Below are 12736 nucleotides of genomic sequence, written 5' to 3'. Positions count from 1 at the left end.
TATGTTCCAACTTGTTTTCCATGGTCCGTTATTTAACTAAATATAGCCCCCTTAACTTGGACTACTCCCACTTGAGGATCCTCGTATGTACTAGCACGGAGCTTAAAGTCTTCCATTACTACGTTATGTGAAAAGTGGAGGGCGACATTATCAGAAAAAAATATTGCAGTGTGAGCATCAGTTCGGTGCAAAAACTTTCTGAACAAGTGCACTTGTCCATTTTTCATTTTTTTTAGAATAATGCTGCCTTGAATCTTTCTGTAATCTTATCCCATTGATTTATGTGGGCTCTGTGCTACTTGTGCATACTGTTGGTGAAATGGAGTGAGAGCTGGGCCACCTTGGATAATGCTGGCTTGATAGATGGAAAAGGGTGCTGAGCATTTCTGTACTTGGCTTCTTCAGTCTTTAGTTTGCTCGGATGCTCAGCCTTTTAAACCCAACCCCCTTCCAGAGGCCTTCAGTTTTGATATTTGTTGACGTAACTGGGCCAACCGTTTTGAAGTGTGGATCTTTTGAGTTGCTTTACGTTGTGCTGTTGTGTAGGTGGATCTGAAATAGTCTTCTGTGTCTAATCCTCTCGCTGAGCATGGACTCAAGAACGTGTTCACTCTGTATCTCTTCAGATTCACATGTTCGAGGCATGTGGGCTGCTGAATTCATATCTATAGCATAGATCGCCGCCTAGTGTTGGGTCCGGATGATTGCACATTGTTGTCCTGGAAGAGTCTTCGAAGTATCAAGAGATAGGTGGCTCCTCCCCTGGACTACAGTGCGCATGGGCATCGACTCCATCCCCAGATTGTTTAAGATCGGAATCGTTAAAAACTTTCCTTAAGGCCCGAAGGCCTTTTCCCTTACCGTTGGTATTGTTTGCGTTCGGTGCCCAGCTCTGTTCCGGCTCAGTTCCCGAGTCGGATACCCAGAGGAGTCGCGTGGCTCTTCGGTGCTCGAGGCCCGGTCAACGCAACCAGACTTATGGTCACTGCCCCCCGACCATACAACACCTGTCGGGGGGAGACTCCAGCAGTTCCTGCCAGTCTGGAAATCCATCACCACAGACAGGTGGGTCAGAAAACGTATCCAGTACGGTTATTGTCTGGAGTTAACGTCCACTCCACCCAACATCCCACCAAGGCACCGTCCTATGTCTACAGAGCATTTGCACTTATTGCAGCAAGAGGTGCTCGTCATGCTGCAAAAAGGGGCAATCTAGCTCGTGCCGGTGGAAGACAGAGGCACAGGAGTGTACTCCCTGTACTTCTTAATCCCGAAAAAGGACGGGTCCCTCAGACCCATACTGGACCTCGGGCCCCTAAACCAGTACATTCTCTCAGAACACTTTCACATGCTCACGTTGCAGCAGGTTCTTCAAGGGGATTTCCTCGCAACGTTAGATCTCAAAGACTCATATTTTCACATTCCACTACATCCATCACACAGTAAATACCTCAGATTCACCATTCAGAATCAGCATTACCAATTCAAGGTCCTCCCTTTCGGAATGACCACAGCGCCCACTCCACCCGCAAGTTGGGGGCCTCCATGGCTTTCCTTGGTAATATCCCTTTGGAAGAAATTTGTAGAGCAGCCACATGGTCTACCCCACACACATTTACTAAGCACTGTGTAGATGTGCACTCCAAGCAGCTGTGGGGCAGGCTGTTCTAAAAACACTTATTCAAACGTCTGCAGCTGGCACAGGCGGCCGCTGTTAATGGAGGGACTGCTATATATTCTATGCTATAGATATAAATTCAGCAGCCCACATACCTCGAACTGAATATGCTACTTACCAGTATGCATCTGTTCTTGGCATGTAGGGCTGCTGACATTCATATCGCCACAATGGCTAAAAACAATCTGGGGATGGAGTCGATGCCCATGCGCACTGTAGTCCAGGGGAGGAGCCACCTATCTCGTGATACTTCGAAGACTCTTCCAGGACAAACATGTGCAATCATCCGGACCCAACACTAGGCGGCGATCTATGCTATAGATTTGAATATCAGCAGCCCTACATGCCAAGAACAGATGCATACTGGTAAGTAGCATATTCATTCTGTTCAGCTTGTAAATTGTGAAACTGAAGTTACTGAACCCTGGGCCCTTTGTGCTTTTAGAATATAGGCATTAGGTCGTACGAATGTAGTTGTGCGTTGATACTATCCTGGACCAAGAATGTCTCACTTAGAATGTCATTAAATTACTGCATCCCACCTGATCAACGAATCTCCTTGTGTAGTAAGCTGGTATTTAATTTCACGAGCAATGCCGTAGTTTTTATTTAACCTGGATACATTCCTGCAGCACGTCCTGCCTATCAAGTTGGAACATTACTTTTCGTCTCAGCAGTATACCGACTAGGATCTACAACAGGACAAAACATTGACCAGTAACACCCACTCTTTTTAAAATGTCTTTGAAACAAGAAGTAAAGCTGTCTACTCAAAACTTGATTTCTAAGTTTATTTTAAGTATTCTTCGAGAAACCTCTTTTTGGAGCTATGCAGCATTGCCAGTTAGTGCTGCGTCAAAGTCTCTGGATCCAGTGGTGCAGAAACAGTCTTAATAAAGGAGCTAACTTCATAAAGAATCTACCGTAGCAAGCCAGGAGCACTCAGAAGCTTTTAAGGCGGTTTTGATCTGTCGTTACCACACCCAATGTCACTCGGTCCATCTGAATGTGTTCTCTTTGGCTCCGTGTCGAGCTAAAGTTAAATCTTAGCAGGGCCCGGAAGCTAAGGTACCGTATCCGATCCTAAGCCAGCTCACTAACTGGCCTTTTTTCCACGGTCATAGGTGGGTTTCAGCTACAGGTATGTTCCCAACCAAGTTCAAACTCTAATTCTCTAGGGAAGTGTCCTTGTAAATAATACCAGTAGAAGATTCTCTTAAACACTGTACAGGTTCAGTTGACCTTTGTTACATACTTGTAATGGCACCTCCTGAAAAGCGCATTGGGAGTCGCATCTTTAAAGTTTCAATGAGCACTTGGATTCCTGAAGGAGGGATAGGGTATTTACATTAGGGAGTATGTGGTTTTCCTCAATCTCAGTCCTCACGTGAATCAAAACTGCTAGTGGTGGTTTATGGTCTAGGTTGTCATTGATTTGAGAAAAGGGGGGTGTTCTCTAATTTACGATAATCAAGAGCATGGTCTTTGGCCATCTCCGTATGATTTTTTTTTTGCTACTGAGATGTTATAAAGTGCCACCGATCCTAGAATCATGTCATAAAGAGTTTGCTTTTGGGCAGGTTGGCATGCTTTGTTTTTTTATTTGCCTATCTAAAACTTCATATGCAGTCAGGACGAAGTGATTTTGTTTGATGTAAACTGTTTAAATAGTCTTCACACAGAATTTACAGTACACCTGTGCATTTAAACTTTGTTTGGGAGGGGTATCGTTTTGCTTCTTACCTGGACCGTTGCAGTGATCGCCTGAACATTCCTCCCTAGTTTTGTGCCCAGGTCTTCTCTTTACGGTCACTGAGCTTTTGAAACCGTGGTAAACGTATTTGGACGGTGTGGTGGCCGCTATAAGAAAATAATCTTAGTCACTAGGTTCAGCATTCGGCTTGTCAGACTTGCATGGCTATAGATATGGTCTTGTAGCAGTTCTTATAGCCAGTTCGACCAAGAATAGATGCATCGTTCAGCCTACTGATTTTTGACAATGGTTCCAATTTATGGCCCTCACAAGGCCATAAAAAGATGCGACTTTCGTTTGCTTCCGGCAAAGATCTAACCATTCTTTTGGAAAATGGTTCCACTATTTTGATGGGTCATTTGGGTGTTCTTTGCACCTTCCAGTGTTACTCATTCGTTCTTTGAGCTTTGTGGCTTACTTTTATATCCTCGATCTGGCGTACTTTGGGGCTCTGCTCAATCTAAAAAAACTATAATCATTCAGTGATTATCCAAAATAAAATGTATGATTTGTTAATCTTGCTCAAGGAGATAGAAGTGTACTACTTCTATCTACAGCCACTATCAGTAGGCATTTGAACAGACCTGCTCGTGGGAGTCCATTTGAGTAAACTTCCTCATGATAGTAGAAGGAATTATAATTATTTTTTAAACCTCTCTACTTACTGATAAAGGCCCAAAATGGCATGTATTTTTTTAAACGAGGTAGCAGATTGCGGTTAACCTATCAGTCTGTTATCTAGAATTCTTCTCTAGTGGTTGATTACAGCAGTCTTTTTTTTTTTTTTTTTTTTTTTTACTCGTTTGGCTTGTTTGTTTAATCTGCTTGGTGTCAAAGCTGAGTTCAGTGTAGACAGTTACTGATATTCGGCAATGGTCTTGCCAGCATCTTTTTGCAGCAACTTAATGGTCATTAGTTGTTAACTGTTACATTATCCCAGTTTGGATTCTTCCTTATGTGGCATGAAAGTAGTGGATGCAGTTAGCCTGTGATATTTAAGGTGAAAATATGCCATCCCTGCATGACTACAAATCATAAACCAGCCAGTTGAGATAGTCGACCTCTGCAAGTACGATTAAGGCTCCGCAAGTGATCACTATTAAGGCTATCTCTATTAAGGCACTCGCATGGGGTAAAAGACATTACTCCTCAGCCAATCCACAGGCAGTTTAGGCGCTACATAACGCATTTTCAGTGGACAAAAGCAAAAAAATGTCATGGGGAAATCTGTGTCAGGCCAGAGATACTTGTGATACATTTCACCATGTGGAAGTGTTTAGAAGTCCTAAATGGATCAAGATATGTATGACACATTTACTTTGCCTTTAAGATTTTTTCTTATTTATTTAAATCCTAACTTGGCACTGTTGTGTGTGATTTGAAGCAGCACTGATTTCTACTCTACTTCCCTTTTTATTATGGACATTTATGCCATTTGAGAATAAGATGGTGCAATTGCCACCCTCTATGGCTTCCAGAACTTAGTTGATTTAGTGAAGTTGAAAAGCCACTCCAAGTCCTCCAGTCAACCGATAATTAAGAATGTTAAATATTAGGGCTTCACTGTCCTTCTGGCATTTAATCTACTGAATCTGCTGATGCCATGTTTATGGAAGTATAATGCATTTTTTTTTCAACCAGTCCAGGCCTGTGGTCTTGAAACTTAGTAGTTATAAAACATTTAGAGGGTGAGGTTATCTTGAGAATTTAAGGTTAGTGTTGATTTTGTTGTAGATCTTTGTAAATTACACCTTTTTGGTAGTAACAACTGCTTTTTGCCAGTTTATTTGGACTTGTTTTGATGGCTTAGTTGAGCAGAGACATGGTCCAGATAGAACTGTAATTTAGGGGTATGGTGCCTCCATGACAATACTCCTTTGAAATATCAGGTAGTCCTGTTTAGGCCTTTTAAGCAATCTGTACACTACCGTACAGTTATGTACCTCAATGGCGGATTATTGATCTGAACTCTTTCTAAGGGGGCCTTTATACTTGAAGGAACGTGCAGTATTTGTCCAGCAGGGGCCATCTTGGAGAAACGGAAGCCTGTGCAGGCAGCAAGACCAGCCGTGGACCTAGAAGCGGCTATTTCAAACCCTCAAAACAGAAATACTGTCTTATGCTCATTCTTAACAAATCTGTGTCCTTCTGGACAATGCAACAGTTGGGTATAAGTCGTAACAGACCTGAAAGCCACCTGAGTATTTCTGAAAAGGTGTAGCTCCTTTGGATTTGAATGCATGATTATCAAATTGAGGAACCTACTTCACTTCTACTTTTCAGCATTATGCGGATCGTCATGGAGCAACAGAACGTCATGGACGCGATGGGTGGTCTAGTTTTGGTTCCGACAAAAGAATCAGTGAATCTAGAGGAATTCAGTCAACAGGCAGGTTAGTACTGGTTTCATTCTAAAGTGTTAAAACCACACCTCGCTTTTTCTCATGCCACTGATTTTAATCCTAAATACAAAGAAATGAAGGTAAATCTGCAATAACTAGTACACAGTTGCTAGGTAGTATACCTTCACTAGGTGTATAGAACATTCCTCTTGCATATGCAATTGCACTTGTTCTAATGCATCATATTTCTTTTTCCGTTCGGCAGTCTGGATATTTTTGAGCTTCAAATTGGTAGAAATGCCACAGATGGCTTTATCACATTGGTCATCTTAAAATAAGTTTGATCACCATGACTTAAGTCCTTCTTTAACAGTAGATTTCAACATCTTTGTGACTAGGTTCACAAATGTAGACTTGACCTTCTTCATTTGTGAACTCCGCAATGCATTCAAAGGCAAGCCTCAAACTATATCCCTGTCCTGTGTTCTTGTTTGTAACTAATGTTTCTGAACTTTTATATCAACTTGATTTTGATATGCTTGTTACTTATCATTTGCTGACGCACTTGAATAGCTTGATATTGCACTTGCTTTACATGGCTTCAGCTCTACTTAATCATGGTGTTTTATTCCTTCATTTTGAAATCTTATGCTGTTCTGATCGTTTCCGCCTTTGATCACTGCTTGTTTGTGAGTTTCCAATACAGTACGTCTCAGAATAGGTTTCTTGAATTTGCTCATTCACTTGATAAGAATCTTGATATTTTGAAATTAGGGTGACATTAATTGTAGTCCTTTTCATAGGTTTTTTGGAAAGTCTACATAATAGGTTCTCATGTAGGGTACTGGTCATCTAAAGAAATAACGCCTAACTAGTTGCAGTATGAACGGTCATAAGCATTTGAGTTATGAGATGGGTGCCCCAACAAAATACCAAATCTGCTTTCGAGAAGTGTTGTAAAGATACAGAGTAGGAGACTACACCAGTCTGAACAAAATAACGTGAATAGACCAGTCTTTCGGGTGTTCCTTTGGAACAGTCTGCTAGAGTTCAAAATTTGGTTTTGGGACTGAGTGGAAGGCATTTTTACGAAGCATGTATTGCATTCGATGGGTCTGCTGGGTCCATTTCTGGAGTCTCTTTTTGCGAAATCGCCATTGGCTCCACTCACTTGAAAGTGTACCAATCACTTATTTACCTATCTGGCTAAGACGGAGCATAGTGGAAGCTGGTATCTTGGAAATGGGATATTCTAAATGAAAACAAGAAGTCTTCTATACAGCTTGCCAGTTTACCTGAAGAGTGCCTAATCGTCCATATAGAACTCGCGTCCTCATTGGATAATATTGCACTCTGGATGAGACTTTACGTTTGATAGAGGAGCCCTAGTGTGAGAAAAAAGGGAGGTACGTCATTTTACTCTAAGCAAGTTTAATGTGGTCAGTGATTGCTCCTGACCAATCCATTATAACTACCACTATACCTCTTTGGACATCCTTTTAAAACTTTTGTTCTCATGTCTGGGCCCTAACCCGGTTCAGGGATAGGTAAGATTGAACCTGCTCTACGGCTAAATTTCTACATTTTTCTACCTTGGACTTTGGTGTGGAAAAAGTCGAGGACCCCAGTCTAAATGTGACTTCTTTAATTGGACAATTGAGGTCCATCTTCAAAAGTGTTAATGGAGAAAGCAGGTGATATGCTTCTGAAGTGTGAAAAGTATTGCTGGATTGCCTAAAAGACTACGACAACATTCATAAAATAAATCCTTGCGACAAAACTGCATTGACCCTATTACAATTGGGGACGAATGTGAGAGGCTACTAAAGACTTGAAGTACCAGTTAGAACTCAATGCATTCTAAAGTTTCGGCAACACAGCCCACTTCATGTCCTGAAGTAGCAAGTACATTTAAAAAAAAGGAGATTCTGTGGATTGAAGCTTCTATGAGATGCCGTCAACGCTTGACATTGAGCGAGTAGTTTGAAGACCTGTGAATACTTTCATGCAATCCACATTTTCTGTGCTGATACTTCCGAAGAAGTGAGATGTACTTTAGATTGCTCTGATACAGCATTGGTGCATTCAAATCGGCCTGAGGCTCCATGAAAGGTTGCCGGTTTTTTGTTCGTCTCAGTACAAGTCTGTAACTTGGCGCCATCTGATAGTTTTTAATTGTGCAATTTGAACATGGACCAGTACATCATACTCAAAGCCTTCCTTACTATAAATTACTCGTACCTTTTGTGTTATGTGGAGGTCAACTTAGAGTAATTCTGTTCCTCTTCTGCACTAAAATGGGAAGTTTTATTTTTCGATTGACGGGGGGGGAAAAGGTTACTACAGGAACATGTCCTCCACATGATCAAACTACTCTGAGATTAAGGGAAAGAGGGACTATTTTGGTGGGTGAGGTTGATTTAAGATATAATATTCTAATTGTACTTGTATTCAGCAGTGTGATGTTGAGTCATCTAAGTAACACCAATCAAGTGCTGGGGAAGAGGGTTTGAAAGAGGATAAGTGGCTACTGGAGTAGATGCAGAAGTCACTGCTATGGCTAACTACTGAACCCGATTTGAAGGCAAATCTAGAAAAGTTGGTAAACTTGATGATCTGTTACAAATCATGGATTGAAAATGTATACCCTGGGAACTGACCCTTTCAAATGTCCTAATTGTACTTTTTAACTTGATCCTGGGGTGTTTCCAAACCAAAACCTCTACATTTTAAGATTCTGCTTGGGTGAAACCGTAGTTACCTAGTCATTACCTTGGCATGCTGCTTCTTGAGGTTGTGCTGGATTTACAATGTTACTCAGCATTTATTACTTTCTTTTTAAGGCATACAAGCTTTGGACATGGTGAAAGCTCACAGGGGATATCTACAACAATGGGACGACAAGAAGAGTTATTGCCGAGTAGTGGAGTACCCGGAAGCTTTACGGCACCGACTCCGCCCAGTGACCCTCGCTTCACCCGCCGCTATTGAACATTTTAAATCGTTTTTGTTTTAATCTTGGAGCGATTTTGTGCAATTCTTTGGCCCGAAGGATTTTTTTTTTTAACCTGCCATTGTAAAGCCTTTAAGAACGTGAGCTAGCTTTTGTGGTATTGTTAACCTGCAGTTGAAACTTTTGTTAAGCATTCCATTTTTAGTAAATAAAAGGTTTACAATTGATTGTATCCTGCATGCCCGTGGGTATCCCTGCTGTTTCGTAAATGTTTCTCACCTACATAAAACACAAAATTGACACCAGGCTGTTTGTACATTTTTAAAACTTCATAACTACTTTCATACTCCTTTGACCTGCCTTTATGAAGTTTATTATTCGAGCAACTGCTTTTTCAAACTGATCAAGTTTGTGCACTTTCTCCCAACTTCATTTTCTCTTGTAATGTACAAATGCAATTGCGATTTTTTTTTTTTTTAACCTTATGTAAATTAAACCCATTTAGTATGTCACTAGCAGTCCTTGAATGGGTTAATAAAATTGAGATAATTAGAATTAAACTAAAATAGATTAGTTGTGGTGGCCAAGTACAGTGGAATCCATGGGTCTTTTTTTCTTACATAGACAGCATTGTAACTAATACCTAAAATATTTGGAGTGTACTTTCAGTCCTCGCGTACATGATTTCAGCTTTCTTCCGTGTTCCATTTCCTGTAAGGGTATGGTATGTCATGCAGAGAATTTTTAAAGACCTGGTCAAAGCTAGAATAACAAAACACACAAGCATTTGCAATGCAATATGTCTAGCATTTGCGAGAGTTTCAGCTATTGCCATTTTCACCGTTTACCTTATCTGTTTTGAGTACCACAAATAAAGGGCATTGTCATTTACAATGCCAATGGCTGAAACTCTTAAGTGCAACTCCGTTTAATTTCAAAGAAGCAGATGTCATTGTCCCGGGCTGCTTGGAAAATAAAGGCGCGCATGGCGCAGTGAATGTTGTAGGACCTGCGGTAGGAGAAACTCAAAGAAAATGGTGCTTGCAGACTAACTGGGATAGTGCAGTGAGCTAAAAAACGGTGTTGGATCTAGCCCTGATCTCTTGACAGGGTGAGAGTATTCTGCTTAATTCAGAGACTCTGTCCCTCACCACCCCTTGTTGTAAATATGCAGACTAAATAAGACCTACTGTGTAACGGAAGTCAAAGGACCAGTTCTCATGAGACGTTAGAAAGGAAGACCAGTTGGTGCTAAGGATCTACTGATAGGAAAAAAGCAAATTCCCAAACCAGTGATTCACCTAAGCAATCTAAATTGATTGGCAGTTGCACATTTCCAAGGCAATCGGCCAATGATTGACATAGCCAATACCCGTCTGTGTTAGCTTGCTATGATTGAGCTCACTGGGATGTAATGGAGGGGCTTATTTACATCTACCAGAAAAGCACAGGAAACGAGAACTATAAACAAGGTGCAAGATCGGTCTCCTCAGTCAATACAGGGTCTGCATATAAAAATCAAGGACAAACCTCTACTGCAAAGACCTTTTACACATGCACCTTTGGCACATACAGAAGTAAAGGAAGGGGTCTCTGGAATAATACCTGTAATTCCAACACAACTACCAAACTACTTCCTTACAATTCCCCCACCCCCTCACCATTCATCACTAGTTTGGGGTAGTCTTCAAAAGGTTCTGACCACATGAAGATCAGTCCCAGCAGATTTGTTGGTGTTGGAAAGTTGATTATTGGTAGGGTCAAATGTAGGTCTGCCACTGGCAATAAGGCCACTAACATGGATGCGAGCAGACAGGCTTAACTTCAAAGACAGGTATGTAAAGCATTAAACACAATTTCAGTAAATCCAGACACAACAAAAATCCCACACCAAACATGTAATATCTTTTAAATGACACCAAAACTAAAAAAAATCCGCTGTAGGGAACCAGAGATTAGTTTTTAAAGATTAGTCACTTTCTAGTGCCTAGAAACCAACCGTGCCACTTTTAGTCATTTAATTTTCTGACGGGGACACCTTTTATAAATTGGTCTGAAGAATTTTCTCACCACTGTCGTGTGCTGCCGCCTTCAGCAAGTGGGGTCCAGTTAGAACTCCTTCCTGGAGTTCTGCTTGCGGGTCCCAAAGTATCCAACACACAATCCAAGGTTTTTGAATCTCCAAGAGGGTCCTTGAAAGTGTGAAACTTCAATTCTGCAATCCACTTGAACCACACCCTTACAAATCCACTGATAATTTTCAATGTGTAGATTTAGTTGGTGATATTCCAGTTGAGCTCTTTTAACCTGTAGCCTTCAGGGAGTCCACTCTTTTTAGTTCCTATTGCAGCACAGAGTCCATGTGGCTGTAGTTTTCAGATGGTGCTGTTTTCAGAGGTGCAGCCTAGAAATCTTTGCACAGCAAAACATCTCAGCAGGGCACTTATTGCTTCAGTAGTTTCAAGCAGCAGATCTGGAGGGCTCTGCCCCTCTCAGATACTTATTCAAAATTCTCTGGGTCAAGCACCAGGTCACTTCTGACCAATGAGAGCAGGACAACTCCTCAGTTATGGCCACATCCTGTAGAGTGTGGCATTATTTTGTCCCAGAGTGCACCATTCTTCCAAATCCATAATGGCTGATTTTTCAGCAAGGAGGTGGCTAAACACACCCCCTGGGATGGCTGTTTTCCATGGCCTCTCCCCCCTACCATCTGCACATACCTTCCTTAAGCCTAGCCCCGACTCAGGGTCAAGAGTAAAACTGAAACCCAGGCCTCCCCTCTGCCTTTGAACAGGATGGTTTACGACTCCACCCCCTGGTCATATAGACCAGCACACTGCCCTCCCAGCAGAGTTGTTAACCCTAGGTGTTCCTTATCACCTTCAAAGTAGCCTGGCTAATCCACTTAACTGACCAATCGGGGTAGACCACTGGAAGGCTGAATTTGGACTTGCAAGGAAGAAAGTCTTAACTTGTATGTACACTACAACAATATAATATTGTTGGATTTACCACTACCATTCTGGGAAGTCTTTGAATGGTCCGCTAGTCCTCTATCAATATTTATTAATAACTTCCTACCATGTTAACCTATAGGGCTTGTAATGGTAAGTGACTTGGGCCAGTTTTCCAGCACCAGGGCTTATAAAAACATTTTATAAGTATTTCCCTAATTTCTACATGACCACCACCCCCTGTGCAACTAGGAGACTTCAAGGGTTCTGAATCTGCACAAATATTGCAGATCCTCCTTACCAGTAATCCTAGCATCAAAGTCCAATTTGAGCAGCACTTTAAAAACATTTGGGATGTGAAATTTCACTTTACCCAGGCATATAAAAACCCATTTTATAAGGGTGTACCTTATAGATAACTGACCCTCCACCCCTGGGATACCTAGGGGAGACCCTGAGGGCCCTTAATATGCCAAAACAGTAGGTTATTCATTTTTGGGTGCCCCTGCCACCAAAGTTGAGTTTGGGCACAGTTTAAGGTTTAAAAGCAGCCCTGGCAACCAGAAACTGACCTCAGGCTTCAGCACTGCACACATGCTGGTGCAGAAAATCTGCTGGCCTCAACGGCCACGCCCCAGGATACTGTGTACTTCTAATTAGTTTCAATCCCCTGCCCTATTATATACTAGGGGCTTATGGGGGGTACGTCATGCCAATTACAGGGGTACCAAATATAACTGGAGGAGAGAAAAGTGGATACGTTCTCACTCTACAAATTTACTTAAACAAAAAGAATCCACATCTAGATTTTATTAGTGGTCCCTACAATGGTGGGGAGCACAGTGTCCTTTAAATACCCCTCACACACACACCAAAAGGACCCTTGGTGTCATGCTTAATCATTGGGGTCTTCGCACCCCTCTACGGGATGCGGCGTGCTGCTAACCGACGACTACGCGGGAGCACTTTTTTTTTTGCAGTTTTATATAGCGCGAACTAGACCCGAACTGAATCAAGTATCGGAGCGCTTTACATAGCACCAGTTACGTTACA

At 41.8% G+C, this 12736-nt stretch overlaps 1 protein-coding gene across 2 annotated transcripts in view; it reads left to right on the top strand.

Annotated features, from left to right (window-relative positions):
* LOC144798897 (scaffold attachment factor B2-like) overlaps positions 1–9026 on the top strand; it is a 42437-nt gene extending 33411 nt beyond the window's left edge. The window contains exons 17-18 of one of the 2 annotated variants that reach the window (XM_078669992.1): positions 5715–5824; positions 8617–9026. In XM_078669992.1, coding sequence (XP_078526118.1) covers positions 5715–5824; positions 8617–8764 — 258 coding nt within the window. In that variant the 3' untranslated portion in view covers positions 8765–9026. The remainder of the gene's footprint in view (positions 1–5714; positions 5825–8616) is intronic. The other variant, XM_078669993.1, reaches the window with a different exon arrangement.
* Positions 9027–12736: the final 3710 nt, after the last annotated feature.

The sequence above is a fragment of the Lissotriton helveticus genome, chromosome 12 (genome assembly GCF_964261635.1).
Source record: "Lissotriton helveticus chromosome 12, aLisHel1.1, whole genome shotgun sequence".
Lineage (NCBI taxonomy): Eukaryota > Metazoa > Chordata > Amphibia > Caudata > Salamandridae > Lissotriton > Lissotriton helveticus.
Note: the sequence above shows the minus strand (reverse complement) of the source record. Positions and strands in the feature narration are given on the sequence as shown.